At 34.4% G+C, this 19,534-nt stretch overlaps 1 protein-coding gene across 7 annotated transcripts in view; it reads left to right on the top strand.

Annotated features, from left to right (window-relative positions):
- The window catches only part of galntl6 (polypeptide N-acetylgalactosaminyltransferase like 6), a 727,623-nt gene that overhangs the window by 467,037 nt on the left and 241,052 nt on the right, over positions 1–19,534 (top strand). For all 7 annotated transcript variants that reach the window (XM_073948271.1, XM_073948265.1, XM_073948277.1 and 4 more), the window contains one exon: positions 7,534–7,700. In XM_073948271.1, the coding sequence (XP_073804372.1) occupies positions 7,534–7,700 (167 nt within the window). The remainder of the gene's footprint in view (positions 1–7,533; positions 7,701–19,534) is intronic.

The following is a 19,534-nucleotide window of genomic DNA, read 5'->3' on the forward strand; positions in this document are numbered from 1 at the left end:
TAACTAATGCTTTAAGGGATAGTTCACACAAACATTTTAATTCTGTTATCGTTTACTAACCCTTGACTTGTTCCAAACCTGTTTATTTATTTATTTATTTATTTATTTATTTATTTATTTATTTATTTATTTATTTATTTATTCATTCATTCATTCATTCATTCATTCATTCATTCGTTCATTCATTCATTTATTTATTTGATTGAGTATTTTTTTTTTATTGAACACAAAATAATAAATTTTGAAGAATGTTGTCAACCTGTAATCATTGACTTGTATAGTTTTTTGTTTTTGTTTTTTATAACTATATGGATATCAATGGTTACATGTTTATAACAACCTTCAAAATACATAATTTCTGTGTTCAAAATAACAACAACCAAAACCACAGCAAAAACTCAAAACGTGTGGAAACAAGTCGTTGGTGTGTAAATGATTACATGATTTAATTTTTTGGGGTGAACTATCCCTTCAAAGCTGAAGTCTCTAACTTTTTCATTCATTCATTCATTCATTCATTCATTTATTCATTCATTCATTTTCCTTTAGCTTAGTCCCTTTATTCATCAGGGATCGCCACAGCAGAATGAATCGCCAATTTATCTAGCATATGTTTTACACCTAAGATGCCCTTCCAGTTGCAACCTAGTACAGGAAAACACCTATACACTCTTACATGCACACACATACATTACAAACAATTTAGTCTATTCAATTCACCTGTATTGCATGTCTTTGGACTGATGGAAACCTGAGCACCTGGAGGAAACCCATGCCAACATGGGTAGAACATGCAAACTTCTAATTTTTTGATTAACAAAATAACCGTCCAGTGTTGAAAATCATATTCCTTATAGACAGAATCACAATTTTAAGCTTGTAATAAAGTTTTCCAATTGTAGTACTGATTTTCTGCCGTGGCCCAGAAACATAAATTTAAAATGCAAACATAAGTGCACAGCACAATAGAATCGAACACAATCACTATAAAATCAAGTCACATCATGACATAATTTAAAAAGCAATACATTAAATCAAACCACAACACAATGGAAAGGCTCCCAAACACTAGGGGCAGTTGGTGTTGGTCTGTGGAAACTGGAAATTGATCACATACACGCATTGGATATGGATATATACTGACAATTCTCCAGGGGATAGGTTCTCACCCGATGTGAGTTTCTGCAGATTTTGTGTGATATGAACATTTAAATATATAACTAAAGAGACTGTTGTTGTTTAATTTTATTAGTGATTCCTAATATGAAATTTAATTGCAAGCTTGGCAAGCAATTTTGGGGAATTTGATGTTTCCCCATTTAAACAGAATGTCCGAGCTCACTGCCTGAGAAGCATTTCAATGATGGCCGCTGATTGAAATGACTTGCCCTTTAGTGGCAATAATTGAATTGGAATTGGCCTTAATCAAAAATGTCATTGAGCTAAACTTTGTTTATGTTCAGAAAAGCAAAAAATGACAGCAGCAATGTAGAAATATTACTGTACAATGCTACAAAGAAAATCTCAGAAATAAGATTCACAATAATATTTAGCAGTATAACTCTATATTTCAAATTGACCAATTGGATTTTAAGATATCCAAATGTTATATTATAAAAACTGTAATAATATTGTAAAATTATGTATTATAATTTTAATATGTAATAATATTTACATCATTTTTCACATCATTTTTCACATTAATATTCACATCATTTTTGATACTGTATTAATTGTCAAATAAATTATTCAGTCTTGGAAGAATTTTTTTTTTTTTCACAGAAATCATGAAATAATTTAGATTATTATATGTGTGGAAATAAACATTTATATAATCTAGTTCCAAAATAACAATGATATAGATATATACATTGTAAAAAAAATAAAAAATAAAAAACTTAAAATAGTGGGTATTAAATTACAGAAACTTACTGTAAAATAACGTACATTAAATTATAGAAATTTCCTTAAATTTAGGTTTCCGGTAAATATCTGTAATTTAACATTCGTTATTTTACAGTAAATTTCTGTTATTTAACTGCTGTTGTTGTTATGGTAAATTACTGAAATTTAACATCCAATATTTTATGGTAAATTTCTGTAATTTAACTGCTTTTATTTTTTAAGGTATATTTCTGAAATTTAATGGCAATTATTTTACGGGGTTTTTTTTTGTAACGCTAAATAATGTTTTTTTTTTTTTTTTTTTTTTTTTTTTTACAGTGTAACTGAAAACTTATATTCTTTGGTTTTTGGAGTTCATTCAAAACTTTAGCAGCCCAGGTGTAAGAGACATTAAACATCTTGCTTTCACCTACAAACTCTGCCCCCTCCAGAAAAACATAGTAGACAGGACGACTCTGTCTCAAATCAGATTCATTTTAGACTAATTTTAGACTTGTTTCAGAGACTTGTGTTAGACTTGCAAATTCATTTACTTCTTGAAGGATGCTGTTTGACTGCAGAACAACCAACACTCCTCAATAAAAAATTCTGATTGTCGAGTCTCCTGGACTGGGTTTAATTTTTCCAAAATATGAAAAGAATGTTTTTCCAAACATTTGTGAAAAGTCTCTTCTGCTGATCAAGACTGGATTTACATGATCAAAAAAAGAAATATTGCAGAATTTTATTTGAATGATGTGATTTTTGTTTGATTTATTTAGAATGCTTTGCAGTTATTTACTTTAGTGTTGAATTTTAACCATCATTACTCACGTCTCTCATTTTATTATCAGTGTTGAAAAAAACAAACATCTATTTAAGGCTTCAAGGACAGGAATTGAAAAGCACAAACTAAAGTGAGTCATGCAGCACTGGAAAACATTTGTATTGAGGTTTTAGACAATGGCACAAGTCTTTGAACCAAACATGGTGTGGTGAGATCATACAAATACTTTTTCTTTAATAATGATTCAGAGAAATATGAAAGTTGAATATTCCAGTAATGTACATGACACTGCCTGACTATTACTATTCAAATGGGATGCCTTTTTTTTCTCCGCCTGATCCGTATTTCATTAGTCGACTGATCTGACATGTCGAACAGGGCTGTTTTAGATGCTGGCTATTTTCCAGATCACATTCTGTCAGCGTGCTGGTTTCTCCCAGTACTGTATTTCCATTTTGTGTCGTCTTTTTTACCATCATGGAAGTGAAATGTTAATAAACCATGCAGCGGCCTGAGAATGATTATTATATGGAGGTGTATGAATTAGGGCCGGCTTGTCAAGTTTGTCAGGGTGCTGAATTAGAGAGACCGGTGTGAGCTATAAAGTGCCACTTCATCTGTCAGTGCCGGCTTTGTTGGAGCTCAATTAGCATGCAGATTTCGGAATGCTTTATGAGAGCGCTGGCACTGAAGGACCTCTCAAAACATTGATTTATGATCGGGGCTCTGTCGCCGTTGCCTGTGGTGTTGGGGCGGCCTGCATTGGGCCTTTTGTTTTCACATAATGTTTTTACAGTTTGGCAAGATCTTGTGCGATAAGCGATTAGATTTATATTTTCACACATCATTGTTCTAAAGAGGATTATGCAAGTGTTTGTTAAGCGTCTTACAATATTTAGGTTATACAGTGCCATCCACTAATATTAGTACCTTCGGTACATATGAGCAAAGATTATTTTGCTCAAATTATAAAAAAAATAAATCTCATACTATATAACCACCTTTTCACTGCACAGTGTTATATTTTACTCAGGTCTACAACCCCAATTCAAAAAAAGTTGGGACAGTATAAAAAAACCTACATTTAAAAATGTTAAAAATCAAGCTGTTTTTTTTTTTTTTTTTTGCGTTTTCCATACTGTCCCAACTTTTACTGATTTGGGGTTGTAGTTTCAGTTTGGTTTTCCCTAGCTTGGTTTGCATTACTACGTTTTCGTAAATGGCCTTAACTACTATGTACTTGCATCAAAAAATAATACAATGTACTTTCTATGTTCGTAATCTATTACAGAACACATCTGGTTATGCTGAGATGGGGCATGGGTAAGTTTATGCCGAGTTCAGATTGCATGATTTTCAAAGTAGTCATGTCACTGATGTTTTCACACCGCATGACTATCTGGGGCAGCATTCTGTTGGTGCTGTGTTTACACTGCAAGATGGATCCACAACAGGGGGTTTCACATGGCATGACTTTAAAATAGGAAAAATCGCAAACAACTTTGTCGTGGTCTGCAAACTACGTCTCTCACAACCAAACACATGCAAGATTTGACATGGAAAAAAATTGAGGTCATGTACTATATCTTTTGGTATTAACTACATAATAAGAAAGAACTCTTTATTGGGCTTGGAAATTTACTTATTTTGCTTACCTGGCTTTGATGGGAATTAGCAATTTCTCCTGAACTTTTTTTCTTTTTCAACCCATTTGTAGTATTGCTCAGATGACATGTCAAACAGGCATGGATGCTCCTGCCAAATTTACACTAGTTTTACCTCCATTTCTTGGGTCCTAATACACCAAAACGAAGCACTTTTAACTTCTCCCCAACCTCCCGCTGGCCTGCAGATACCCACACTTGTGGATGAAGCTCTTTCATTGGCAGATGTTAGTTTTAACCAGAACACATTTCACATGGCATGATTTTGAATCGCTGACAGGTCCAGATATTTAGCATAGCATTATCTCACGGGCGTCTGCGCCTCATTGGTGATTCTCTCAGATCAAGTCTTTGATAGTTCACATTGTGTGACTCACGTAAATGAGCACCAATTCGCCTGTGATTTCAGCCATTTGTCTGCGAGTTCTTAAAACCATTCAGCAAGTCAAAATCAGGGCTAAAATCAAGCAGTCTGAACTCGGCATTAGGCAGAGGTTTGTTGGCATGGGTAGGTTTAAGGATGGGTTAAGGTGTTAGAGATGGTCAACATTGTGCATTACAACAGTAATTACAGAAATTAATTACAGATGTAATTACATGCTGATACAGTATTTAATCAGTCATAAGTACCATGTTAAAACATGTATTTACACAATTCGTACATTGTGACATGATTAATTTCAGTGTAAGTACATATTAGTTAAGGCCACTTTACAATATGGGACCAAAAAAAAAATCATTCAGACTTATCCCATCCACTCCTCGGCTATCAATGAAGGAACACTGGACCTCTTCTACTGACCATAATACTGAAATGTATGGTGTCTTTTCATGGGGTGAAATGAATATGATTTAGTCATGCAGAACAACAATACAGCTGTAGATTCTACTGATTATTTAAATATAGCAGGTTTAGTGTTTCCAATGACATTGGTAGTGAGGATTATCTCTAACCAGTCTGTGATAGAATTGTGGAACCTCACCTGTGGTGGTAAAAGCCCTTAAAACCATACTCGATCGAACCAAACTTTGCCATACAATGCAGTGGAAAGGTACCTATATAAAACAAACTAAATTAAATAATAAGTATCATATATGTGTACCAAAAATATTGGTTCTCCTGTAAATTTACATGAGCAAAATAGTTTGGAATTTACTATTTAGAGAGTCAACACAATGGGTAAGACCAAAAGTACATAATGTTTAGTTTCACAAAAATAGGAAGCTTTAAGAGTACACTAATCCTGATCTATTTGAAAACAGCATTTTCAGCTAAAAACTTTCTGTATCCTCACTAATGTTTTCAGTTATTTTTGAAAAGGTTAATACTGTCATGAGTTAAAAATATGTTAAAACGTGAGATTCTGTGACCTGCATAATTTGTGCCTGATATTTATTTACTTTTCTAGACTTTGAAACACCATGGTGATATGTTGAGGAAATGCACCTAATGAACCGACAATGAGGTGGAGTTGTTGCTGCGAGTAACGGAGGAATTTAAAGTTACAAATGCAAAAAAACAATAGAGACTTGAAGATGTGCCAACTAACAAATCTGTGTAATACTGTATGCCTTGTCCTTTGAGGAAAAGTAATCTGGAGCATGTACAAAATGACATTAATCTTTAACAATGCTGTCAACTTTAACAACTGCTCTACTACACTGTCATCCACCAATTTAGCTGCATTGGTCCCATGACTAAAATGCGTCATTGTTTCAGAAATATTTTTTTTCCTCACAGGCGACAATGCGAGAAACGTGAAATTTTAAATTTATTCACTTTGGAGAGCATTTTCTAAAATAAATATTTACACTGTCTAAAAATCTGGTCTCAATGATTGATGGCCAAAATGTAGAGAGAAAAAACCTCTCAGTGTGTTTTTATCATTGTGGACATGACCAAAAACACTAAATATGTTACGGTTGTGGTTGGGGAAAAAGGAGCAAGGAATCAAATGCAAAGAAAATGGGTATTTACTAATAGTAAAAAAAAAAAACAGCAAAATAAACTAGACCAAGGTGGAAAACATTAATAAAACAAATAAAAAATCAAGACAAACTAGACTGGGTTGGCTGGCAGGGATAAGGACTGGAACACATCAGGAGAAGGCAACATATGATGACGAACTGGCACAGGACAGCAGACATGAGGAGAATTTAAGCTGGAGTAAATTAACACACAAACAGATAAACATAATCAACTAGTAATGGGTTTACAAGGAGGGTGGGACTGGACAATAGACAGGAGAGCACAGGACACAGAGACAACACAAGCCATGTGCTCACGTATGAGAGAACTCATTAACCACACGTTCACAATAACAGGACAAGACTGAAGCACGCGGCCACAATGTAAACACAGACCCACATGCTTGGACAACACGAATAGACGCAAGACACGAGCACAGATAGATGAACACCTTACCGTGCGCTCACACATATGCAACGCGCATGTTTCATCTCAGCGTCAACCAAAACTGAAACCAACTAGACGGAGACGCTGAGATTGAAACAGTGCGATGTCGACAGAACAAAACACAAACACGAGTACAAGAGCGCGTGTCCGAGACACGCACAGAGCCCGCGCGGCCGCATCAAGCGGGAACGCACGCTCTGCGCATACCCACAATGGCGCGCGCACACAGAGACACTCACAATGACAGAAACAGGACAAGACAGAGCTAGTGTCTGGACTCTGCCACCAAAAAAGAATTTACAAGACCAGAGTGGCAGAACCCTGACAAAATATGCACTTTTCTACCTTCAGGGCCACCATCTGAGAAATTCCAGTAAACTGATAATGTCAAGAATCATTCTGAAAGAGGATATGTGGCTCTTGTCCAAATGTGCTGTAAGGGTAATAGTTCAAGTAGCCATTTTTTTTTTACAAATAACAGCTGGAGAATTGTCAAAGTTACAGGTAGTTGGTGTTTGGGGTCAAATAGTCTCTAAAACTATAATCTGACATTGCCAAGAATTGTTTGGTAGGGTTTAAAAAGCCTCTTTGTTTATCCAAAAACAAACTCCAGCATCGTCAGTAGATTTTTTAGTAAAAAGAATTAATGACAGTTTAGATTTACCAATGTTAATGTAGGGCACTGTGCTTTGTTTCTTTGATTTAATCTACTTTACTGTAAATAAAGCTCTGGTAGATAGTATTTCCACTGATTTCTCTTACTCGTTCTTTCTTTTTTGTAGCTGTAAGCAGAAGCTTTATCTTGAAAACCTCCCAAACACGAGTATCATCATCCCGTTCCACAATGAAGGCTGGTCCTCTCTGCTCAGAACCCTCCACAGCATCAGCAACCGAACACCGGATCACCTGATCGCAGAGATCATACTGGTGGATGACTACAGCGACAGAGGTAAGAGCCTGATCTGTCTATCTCTCGCTCAGCATCTGCTGGACATCAGGGTCATTGCTGGAGTCTTTGAGCATTAGCTGCTCAAAATGAGGTTTGAATGGGGCTTTGACAGCGTTGGGTCCTCAAGAACAACAGAAGGTGGAGTGGATTTTGTCATTTATTTGGAGAATGATTGATTCTGAACTGGTAGGGACTTTTTTAACCTCTCTTGGCTTTCTTATAAAACTTTTCAAAGCTGTTATTGGGTTTGTCTGGCAATGGTGTGCAACAGTGCTTATACTTTTATCACAGTAAGAGTTCATATTGGTGTTGTTTTTTTTTCTTTTTTTTGTTACTTTTGTTAAGTTCGTGGTTAAATGAAAGTTTTGTTATGTTATGGGATATTTTCTTTAGTTTCATTATTCATTATTATTCATAATTTTAGATAACTGTAATATATCGTGTAAAATGTATGTGTGCGTGTCTATACACTACCTGACAAAAGTCTTGTCGCCTATCCAAGTTTTAGGAACAACAAATAAAAACTTGACTTCTAGTTGATTGTTTGGTGTCAGAAGTGGCTTATTTGAAAGGTCCTCTAGTCTACACATTTTATCAAAATAAAATAGGATCATCCTTGATTTTTACTTAATTAATTAGTACAGAAAGGTCTGACTTTGCTTTTTAATTTTGAATGGCAAAGAAAGAGTTCTTGCTAGACTCTGGACTCCAGGACTCTAGGACTCAGGTCTGAGTTCATCAAGATTCTTTGGATCTCTAGACATGCTCATTAATGTTCATGTCTGGTGACTGGACTGGCCAATCCTGGAGCACCTTGAACTTTTTACTTTCCGGAACTGTGATGTGGAGGCTGAAGTTTAAGAAGAAGCACTATCCTGCTGAAGAATTTGCCCATTCCTGTGGTTTGTAATGTAATGAGCAGCACAAACATCTTGATACCTCAGGCTGTTGATGTTGCCATCCACTGCAGATCTGCCCCCATACTGAATGTAACCCCAAACCATGATTTTTCCTTCACCAAACTTGTCGGATTTTTTTGAGTATCTTGGGTCCATGCGGGTTCTAATAGGCCTTCTGCAGTATTTGTGATGTTTGTTATGCAGTTCAACAGATGACTCATCTGAAAAATTTACCTTCTGCCACTTTTCCAAATGATCAACTAGAGGTTGAGTAATTATTTAAAATATTTGTTGCTCTCAGAACTAGGATCGATGTCAAGGTTTTTGTCAGGTAGTGTATATATATATATATATATATATATATATATATATATATATATATATATATATATATATATATATATGTGTGTGTGTGTGTGTATGTGTATATATATATATATATATATATATATATATATATATATATATATATATATTTATATAAATATGTATATATATATATTTATATAAATATGTATATATATATATATATATATATATATATATATATATATATATATATATATATATATATATATATATATATATATTTATATAAATATGTGTGTGTGTGTGTGTGTGTGTGTGTGTGTGTGTGTGTGTGTGTGTGTATATATGTATATATATATATATATATATATGTGTGTGTGTGTGTGTATATATATATATTTGAATAATGAAAGGCAGTATTTGTTTTTTTTTTTGTGATGTTTTAATTCCTTTTCTAATATTTCCCAAGTGCTGTTTAATGAAGATGATATATTTTCAACACATTTTTAAACATAATGGTTTTAATAACTATTTTGTAATAAAAATATTTCTTTGTCTTTATGACAGTATTTAGTATTCTCAATAAAAAATATAATAAGAAATAATGTGGAAAAAAAAAGATCTCTTAAACATCACTCAGGGAACTCATTTGTCCTTTTAATACTGTTGCTTTTATTTTATTTTTTAGCAACAGCAACATATTCTATGTTCAATAAGGTATTATTGTTGTTGGTGCATAAAGTTCAGAATTGGTGGTTTTAAAGGACCAGTGAAGTGCTTTGAAATGAGCAGTTTTTTATTTGAAATTTGACGTAATTTCAACAGAAACATGACAGGGCAGGACATACTGTATAGTAGCTCCTCCTCCTCCTCCTGTTTTTTCGCCGCTCTTTCAGTGAGAGTGTTTGAGATCAAGTGCATCAAATGAAAAGCAAATGAGAAGCATCTTAAAGGGGGCAGGACATGACAATTACTATAAAGCTTTTGATTGATCATAAGATTTGATGAGAAACTGAAGTATGAGTTGATGTAAAAATCTGACGTTTATATCTTTAAAAGTTTAGATTAGGTTTACATAATCTAAATGTGAAAATTTTTTAGTATTATGTTAATTGAAAACTACCATAGTACTAATACTAACCAGGGCTTGACATCAACACCCACCAGCCTGCTAAATGAGGGTAGATTTAAGCTGTGTCCAATTAGATAGACACCCCAACTAGCCAATTTGGCTAGTTGATTTTTATTTTTTTTTTTAATTTGCCAGAGCTGCCTCCTTCATAAACATTAGAAATTTAGTTTAAGATCGTTTGTCAATATGTGTGAAAATATGCTCATGGAACCGAGAAGCAGCACGATTGACTGTTCGCATGAGCAAAAGAAAGCAGGTGAATACCGAATGAGAGGATGATCAGGCGCATGGTGACGTTTTGAGCAATGAACAGCTGATTTGATGTGCGCGAGTGCTGAAAAGCTCCCGTTTCCTTGCGCAAAACAACCATGCTTGGAAATGTAACTGGTGCGATCGTTTCTCTTTGAAATAGATTGGAAAAAAGCGGTGCACGTACACCCACAGTCCTGTTGCTTTCAAGAGATCTCCAGATTTTGCGGCTGTTGCTGCTTTCGCTGTTACCATTATTAAACAGATTATTACTGGGCCTAATGTTAACTGCGTGCACATGATCATCCTTTCACTATCGTACACCGAATTTTTTATTTCAGCTGCTTTCTTTTGCTTGCAGTTATTTTTTTATATGGTTTAATTATCATCCTTTGCCATAAAATTGCTTTAATAGGCGGATGACTCTCCATTTATCTATAGTTATCTGATGATCTGGGACCTTTAGTCTAAACAAACTATTGTGTATAATTTTGGATAAATGATTTTTTTTTTTTTTAATGCCAGTTATTGTTTTTTAAGAACATTTTTGCTGAATTATGTACACAGCTATATTTAGCTTGTTTGAAACATTTTTCATTTGTTTATTTATTTTATTTTATTTTTTGTGGCATGGAAATAATTAGTTTGGTTTGGCCAGAGAAAATAAATGGTAAATCTTTAGTGTTGAGCCCCTCTTAAGGAGACATGTTGACATAACATATAATTTAAATCAAGTCATTTTACCATGCCAACATCAAATATATGTAATAAATATAGTTTCCCAAAAACAAAATTGTGGCTAGTGAAATTTGTGAGTGGCTAGTATCATTAGAAAAATACTAGACAAAGTGGCTGGTGATCAGAAAAGTTATTGTCAAGCCCTGATACTAACATCTAACCTTTCCAACATTTCATAACATACTAACATTTCAGGGGAAACTTTAAGCAATAGAGTTTGGGCTGTGACAATTAAAGGTTGTAACCGTTAAAAAAGTCTTGGTGTTCGTGTAGCAGTCAAAAAATTCCCATTTTATTTAGCTAATAATTCATGGTATACTATACCACTTTATAGCACCACTAACTTTATCCAGCTTAAACTTGTTACTATGCCCAAACAAAGTGCTCATGTTTGTAAATAATACCGTGTTTACATTTATGGCTTTGTATATGAGTCAGTGCTTTAGGCATAAATTAAACATGTTATGGAAAATACATATGTAATTCACGTCCAAATTAAGCCATTTGAGGACTTGCAAATATAACAATTTCTGGTTCAGTATTATTTTGTAAGCTTTTGCCTCTTTTAGTGTCTCACTGTATTTTGTCAGTGGAATTCAGTAAGGAAGCCATCAGGATCAGGTCTTAGCTCAGAGATACACTGATAGCACACTGCCTTTTGAACCAGCATCCCAACCTCCCGCAATAAATCAAAGAGAACGTCCCAGCGCACAATACCCCTCTGTACTACAAGACATCTCAGCCAATAGCATTCCATCTCACAGCTGGTCACACATCACTCCCGTAGAGGAATAACAGGAGAACACAATAGTGAGCGTGTACTGTGCTCTGGCCTTCTCTGTTCCCATTACAATACCCATATCCAGCTGAAATGAGCTGCCATTAGATGGACAGGCATCTTACATGGCTTTGGCTTATGATGGTAAATGAGGGCTTTCTTGAATTACACAGATGCTGTCTGTATTGTAATACAGTGTTGCTAAGTCCATGTAAGGCCAGATGGCATGTGTACTGTACATCAGAAAGCTTCAGCATTTCAAGCATTGCATTGGTTAGTTTCCATTGATGATGAGCTCATGTGAGACACAGATTCTCACTCAACAGATTTTTGACCTAGAGCAAGTGTAGCAACTCTCAAAAGCATTGGAAATGCCAGTCTTCTGGCAGCACTTTTGAAAGCCGATCTTTTAATGGAAAAAAAGAGCTTAATCCCCTGTGTATCCACTCAGTATTAGTATAAATATGGCAAGCCATTTTAACATTCAGTCTGTGGTATGTGTGTAGAGTTTGAATCCATTTTTATTCTGCTGTAATTGTACTTATTTTTTAGAAACTGTTATCTTTCCTTTGAGTACTGGTACTTATTATTTAGCTTCTAGTACTTATTCCAGACACTATGGCCTTTTAAAGTGATGCTAATATTTATTACTGTATGTTCACACTGAAGGTGTGCGAGACCGTCAAAGTAGCCAGAAGTCATTCATCTTCAATTGGAGCTAGTGGCGATAAACGGCGTAGTGCATTTTCGTAGTGTGGGCAGTAAGGAGAGTTAAAATCAAGTCAACTTAATGGTAATGAACTATGATGTGGTTCGGCGGCAAGCAATCAGAAAGTAGAAGACTACCTCTTGAGAGGATAAATAAATAAATAATTGTATGCAAATAAATAACTGGAACGGGAAAATGGAGTATCCACTGTGAAAAACAATTGACTGAGTAATTGGCAGTTCATTCCATTGTGCATTCCTAATAAACCAGGGACTAAGCCAACAAAAAAGTGAGTGATCTGTTTAGTTCTAATATCCAATAATAAATATTAGTGTTTAATATATAAATACTAGTAGCTAATAATGTTTAGTAAAATATTTTAATTTGCCCTTCCAACGTTTTTTTTTTTTTTTCTGGCCCCAAAATTTTCAATAGCTATTATTAAGGCCAGTTTATACTTGCCTTCATGCAGTCGAATAGCCTTCGTCATAGCCCGATGCAGACCCTAACGCACACCTGTCAAAAACTCACTTCACTGTGCACTAGGGTAAGAACCTCATTGTTACCTAGTTTATGTACACTGTAAACAAAATATCCGTAAATTAGCTGATTTTTGTATTTTGTAATGCATGTTTGTTCATCAAAATGTATAATATATATGAAAAAAAAAAAAAATATATATATATATATATATATATATATATATATATATATATATATTTATATTTATATATTAAAAGTCACTTTGTTAAACTGCAGAGTTGAGTTTTCAACATCAAAAATCCACAGAGCAGAGTTCAAGGTCCCATAGTATAATTCACAAATAAAAAAAATATATATATAATTATAATATAAATTAAATATAATTATAATTATATATAATTATATTATAAAATAAATAAACGGAAAACACTTTATTAACTGAATCAAAAAAATACAGAAACTGTTAAGTAAATTATGTTAACATATATGTATTTTACGTAACCCACCAGTCCTGCTGCCCCCAACCTGGTCTGAGCTGGGATCAAACCGTCAAATCTTTGCATGTTGCTCTAACAAGGAGGCTCAAGATCATGGCCTCTAGCGTTGGTTGCACCTTTTGATGTCAGAAGAGTGAGATTTACCTGCATAGCACTTTGCTAGCTGGCCTCTGTTACATGTTTGCATGGGAGTCGGTTGCTCTAACACCTCTGTTACACATATAATGTACAATAAAGTGATACAATAAAGTGCTCCCATACTATGAATACCATTATTTACAGCGCAAGTGGGCCAAAAACAGTGTAGTCTCTAATAAATGATAGTATCTGCTGAATAAGCTGATTAATGTCTAATTAAACCAACATCTTATCAAACAAATAAGTAGTAGTATCTAAGGAATCAGAACTAGTATTTTTCAATAAGATTCTATGGTCTAGAAAATAAACATTAGTATGCAATGGGAAAAGATACTAGTATGTAAAGCACTAGTAGCATTAGAATACATTTTATTTACATTAATTGTTAAAATGGCTTGCCATAGTATGAGTCATTTCTATGGTTTAAAGTGTTTAAAGATAATTTCTAGCCAGACCTGCTGCTTACTCTCTAACAAACATTGTCAGTTTCCTCAGACCTGTAGCAATGAGAGGCAGTTTTGTCTATGAATAGCATGAATTCTGAACTGAAAAAAAAAAATAAATAAATAAAATGATTCGGTAGTTAGATTCATCTTAGTCCAACTTGAGATTGACCAAAAATGCCCAAGTGCTTTTGTGAGAAAATAAGTACCTGTCAGTACCTGTAGAGCTGCTCTCTTTCTCCCTCTCTCTTTACACAAACACACAGAAGGTTATGTGCAGCTGGTGGACTTTTATTTTGTCTGGGCAGTCGCTTTTGAAAAACATCCAGTACCATCAATCACAACAGGCAAAAACGAACAAGATCTAATTAGCATAGAGTAGAGGACAGGCCAGAATGACTGACAGAGAACAACACTTCTGCCACTCATGATCACTGGCTCTAAACAAAACCAGATATGAAGTGGATATAAAGTGGCCTGGAGTCCTTCTTCTTGTGCTCTCTTTAGCAGCATACTTGTAATACATTAGGACAGACGATGTAGAAATCTTTGTTTTTCTCACCTTTTACAATATTTGAAATACAATAAACAGTCATTAGCACTGTGGACACATATAGTATGCTCATGAATCTTTATTTGTTTTTAAATTGTGCACTTTTGCTTTGAATTGTTCTTGCATTATATTGCTTGTCTACAAATGTTTAGCACCGCTCAAAATGAGGAAACAGAACAACATCGGCAAACTTCTTAATTAATTAAGTCATCCAAATTGTCGAGTGCTTGTTTGCAGAAATGTAAAGATTTCTGCATTTTTTTTATTTTTTATAATTTGTTTAGGCAAAAAGCACAGATACTGACAATGATGAATCTTTCTACTGCATGTGTCAAGTGTCTGTAGTGTTCACATACACTATCCTACACTCTCAGAAATAAAGGTACGCAAGCTGTCACTGTGGTGATACCTTTTGAAAAGGTACACATTTGTACCTGAAAGGTCCATATTAATATCTCAAGGGTACATATAAGTACCTAAAAAGTACTTTTTAGGTACCAATATATACTTTTGAGGTACCAATATAAACCTTTCAAGTACAAATGTTTACCTTTTGAAAAGTTTCTACCCCAGTGACAGCTTGTGTACCTTTATGTCTGAGAGTGAATGGAGTACTTTGAAAGGCTGTGTATTGAACTTTGTATATGCTAATGCATCCTTAAAAACACATATACTGTTTTATTTTTATTTCATTTGCCCTGTTCCAAAGCTGTGTCTGTTTGTTGTTGTTTATTTTTATTAAAATACCTGTTTTATTCATGTTTTTATAAACCAAATAGCATCCCCAGTTAATTTAAATGATAAAATTTACTTAATTTAACAAAATTATTAAGAGTTAATTTATATAAAATAATGTATAAAATACAATAACAATAATATAATACTTTTATTAAAAAAAGACTTTTTTGTGTGTATAAAAAAAGAAATTAATTGGAACTGAATTACTTAGTGCATTTACAGTATTTTAAGGGAAATTAATCTAATCTAATCTAATTTAATCCGCATTTTTCCCTTCAAAATATTTAAATTTGTTCAGTGCAATTAGTAGTAAAATAAAGTTGATGTTTTTGTGTTTGTTTTTTGTGTTTTTTTTAAATCACTGCAATATTGCAATTTTATATTTATATATATATATATATATATATATATATATATATATATATATATATATATATATATATATATATATATATATTGACAAATAAAATAATAAATAAAATATTAAAACAAGTTTTTACTTAATTATATTTAATGCCACGTGCTTCTTATCCAAAAGTGACACATTGAAGGTATACAATACTTTCACCAGCCCCTTTTTTAGGTACACCTTACTAGTACACCTTAATCGTTCGTGAGATAGATTCAGCAAGGTACTGAAAATACTCCTCTGAGATTTTGGTCCCTATTGGCATGATAGCATCACACAGTTGCAGAAGATTTGTCTGCTGTACATCCATGATGTGAATCTCCCGTTTCACCACATTCCAAAAGTGCTCTATTAGATTGAGTTCTGGTGACTGTGGAGGCCATTTGAGTACAGTGAACTCATTGTCATGTTCAAGAAACCAGTCTGAGATGATTTGTGCTTTGTTACATTGTGCGTTATCCTGCTGGGAATAACCATCAGAAGATGGGTACACTGTGGTCATAAAGGGATGGACATGATCAGCAACAATACTCAGGTTGGCTGTGGTGTTGACCCAATGCTCAACTGGTACTAATGAGGCCAAAGTGTGGCAAGAAAATATCAACCACACCATTACACCACCACCACCACCACCAGCCTGAGCTGGTATGAATCCATCGTACCAGTCTGACCATTCTCTGACCTCTGGCATCAACAAGGCATTTGTACCGACAGAACTAGTCCTCAATGGATATTTTCTCTTTGTCTGACCATTCTTTGTAAACCCTAAAGATGGTTGTGCATGAAAGTCCCAGTAGATCAGCAGTTTCTGAAATAATCAGACCAGCCTGTCTGGCAACCAACACCTATGCCACATTTAAAGTCACTTAAAGCATCTTTCTTTCCCATCCTGATGCTCAGTTTGAACTTTAGCAGATCATCTTGACCATGTATACATGCCTAAATGCATTGAGTTGCTGCCATGTGATTGGCTAATTTGAAATTTGCATTAACGAGCAGTTGGAATGCACCTAATAAAGTGGCCGGTAAGTGTAATATTAAACCCAGGCTTGTTAAAATGACATGCATGTGGCAAAAGGTTTTCAAAAATGCAATTATTTTTCATTCCAAGATATTTCAGGATAATTTTAAAGCCATGTGAGTGGTCTTATAAAGTGTGTTTAAAGAGAATTATACTGCAATGGCATTTAATGTTGATTCAGACACTTGCAGTATGGCAACATTTTATGAAAAAAAAAAAAAAAATTAAAGTTTGTCAGGTATTCTTTTGGAATTTGGAAGTCATGTGAGCCTCGACTGTTAGTCATGGAGTTTATTTTAAAACCTTTAAGCAAAGACGCTCAAGAAAACACCTCAGTGGCTCTGAACTGTGTGATTCATTATTTCTGAACATGTTGACATTTGTGTTTCTTCAAAGTATTTTTAGAAAACTGCTAAAGTGGAAGCTCTATTGGTGTCTCTCTCTCTCCACCAGTCTGGCTTTTATTAAAGATAAGCATTTCCAGCACGTCTCACTCTGTAAAAAAAAGACGCATTACTGGGCTCTCATTAATTGTGGATACAAATTAAATTCACGGCATGCATTGAATTAATTGAGAGACGTCCTCGTCATGGAAGCTCAGTGGCATTCAGTACCGTGAAGGTGCTTCATCACCGAACACTTTTGTTGTTCTTTCCTTGGCCAGGACGACTTGTTAAGCCTTCCAGGATGTTTCTTTTTTTCTTGTGTGTTTAGCTAAGCTATAAAGTCAACTGCTTGCTGATTAAACTCGGATTCTCTTTAATAGATAGCATTCAATTAGAACATGTAATTAGAGCTCTCTACTAATGAACCGATATTAAATGGCTTGCATGAATGATGACATTTGTGTAAAGGCAGATACAGCACATGCAAGAGAGCATTCATTTTCTATTAAGGCTAATTAAACCGCAGCTATCTTTGCACTGGCATGTGAGTTCATCCGGTAAATCAGTAGCTGCGTTTACATGGACACTTTTTGTTTCGTTTAGATTGAAATCACTACAACATGTTCAGTCTGACCATAGGGGTTACATACACGCTATGTCTCGCTCTTTAAATCAGATTTCATTCTTTTACATGTGCACAGTGCGTAAATATAGACTAAAGATATTTGTAAATAAGCAATTTTCTGTATTTTGTGATTTGTTTTTTAGTGTTAGTTTATGCTTTTGAATTGCGTTATGATGCTTTGATTTTTTCCTCCAACCACTTGTAAAAAAGGTGACCATTTTGACATATTTGATCACATGACTATGGAAGTTATATTTTGAAAGGCTACATGTCCACCGAAGCATTTTCTCTGAAAACACAGTCCTGTGGTGCACCGTGTAATAAGATGCTCTGGTTTAGACAAAATGTCTACAGTACTGATTGCAAATATTGTTTTTCTACATCTGAAAATATGCTTGAGGGGTAGTGACACTCAGTCTGTAAAGTATTTGTCTCACCCTCCTTCACCGTGATTGTATGGCTAGCTCATATGTGTGCTTTACTCAGAGTCCATATAGACATGAACCAGACATGTTTACATGTTCTCTTTATTGGAGTTTGAATACATTTAAACCATTCCTTACCATTTAAATTACATTTTAATCAGATCTTGTCAATTCATTATGATTGGCGTGGTTAAGTTTTTTTTTTTTTTATTGATTTTGTTTATGTCTGATACCAAGTGAATTACTCAGCTCCATACTTTTGTTACCCACTTAGCAAAATTTCTCTGGCCCAGCTCTTGCCCACACAATCAGTTTTTTCTTGGCCCACATACCACAGTGAATTACAATACATGACTGGACCAAGTCTAGATGCCAGATAATGGCCAAACAAAGACCATTTCTGGGCCAATTCTCAGCCAAGTTAATAACAACTGCAATAAAATTGATAAGACCATGAAGCATTGCACTTTTTTTTTCTAAGTGATTTAATCAAAAATAATAAACATGTATTTTAGATGGGGGTCAATATAGGGAAACTTACATGGCCCACAAATCAATTATTACCATCTGGTTCATTACTACATTTTACATTTGACCCAAGTATTGTGTGCCGCCTTAAAGATGGTGCCACCTCTGCCTAACCTGGGCCATGTTTGGCCCACATGCTGTATGCCAGAGCCGGATGAATGCCTGCTGTGCCAGCTTTATGCCAAATCTGGGCCAGAATTCTTTGCTACCTGGGTTGTGACTATTATGCCTCACTCACACAAGCAGCGACAGTGTTGAAGGATTTTCAACTTTGTTACATCGCTTGACACACCTACCTGGTCTCCAACGCCCGCTGTCGCTCGCTTAGACAGACGTTGCCAGAAGTTGCTCACTCTCCTTTTAAATGAACGGTCGCTTGCTGCTGCGAGTCACTTGTAGTGTGAATGAGGCTTTATGTTGATAATGCAGTTATAATAATAATAAAGCATACTTAAGCCTTATGTGCACCATTTTTTTTTTCAGTTTGAGTAAGGCTTTCTTTTTTTAAGTAAATGCAGTTTTAGAACTTTATGCTAATGGCACCGCAAAGTCACAAACCCTATGAAATTGACAAAAAATTTTATACAAAAAAAAAAAAGTTTTGAAGAGTTAGAATTATTTTAGATTCACTAAAAATACTTTAGATTTGCTGTAATTTTAAATTACTTTAACAAAATAAAAAATACTAATTAAAATAACAAAAAAAAATTCATTCAAAAATGATCTATTTATGCTTTTAAATCTTCCATTATTATTGGATAAATACGCCTTTAA

Source organism: Danio rerio, chromosome 1, assembly GCF_049306965.1.
Source record: "Danio rerio strain Tuebingen ecotype United States chromosome 1, GRCz12tu, whole genome shotgun sequence".
In the NCBI taxonomy this organism is placed as follows: Eukaryota; Metazoa; Chordata; class Actinopteri; order Cypriniformes; family Danionidae; genus Danio; species Danio rerio.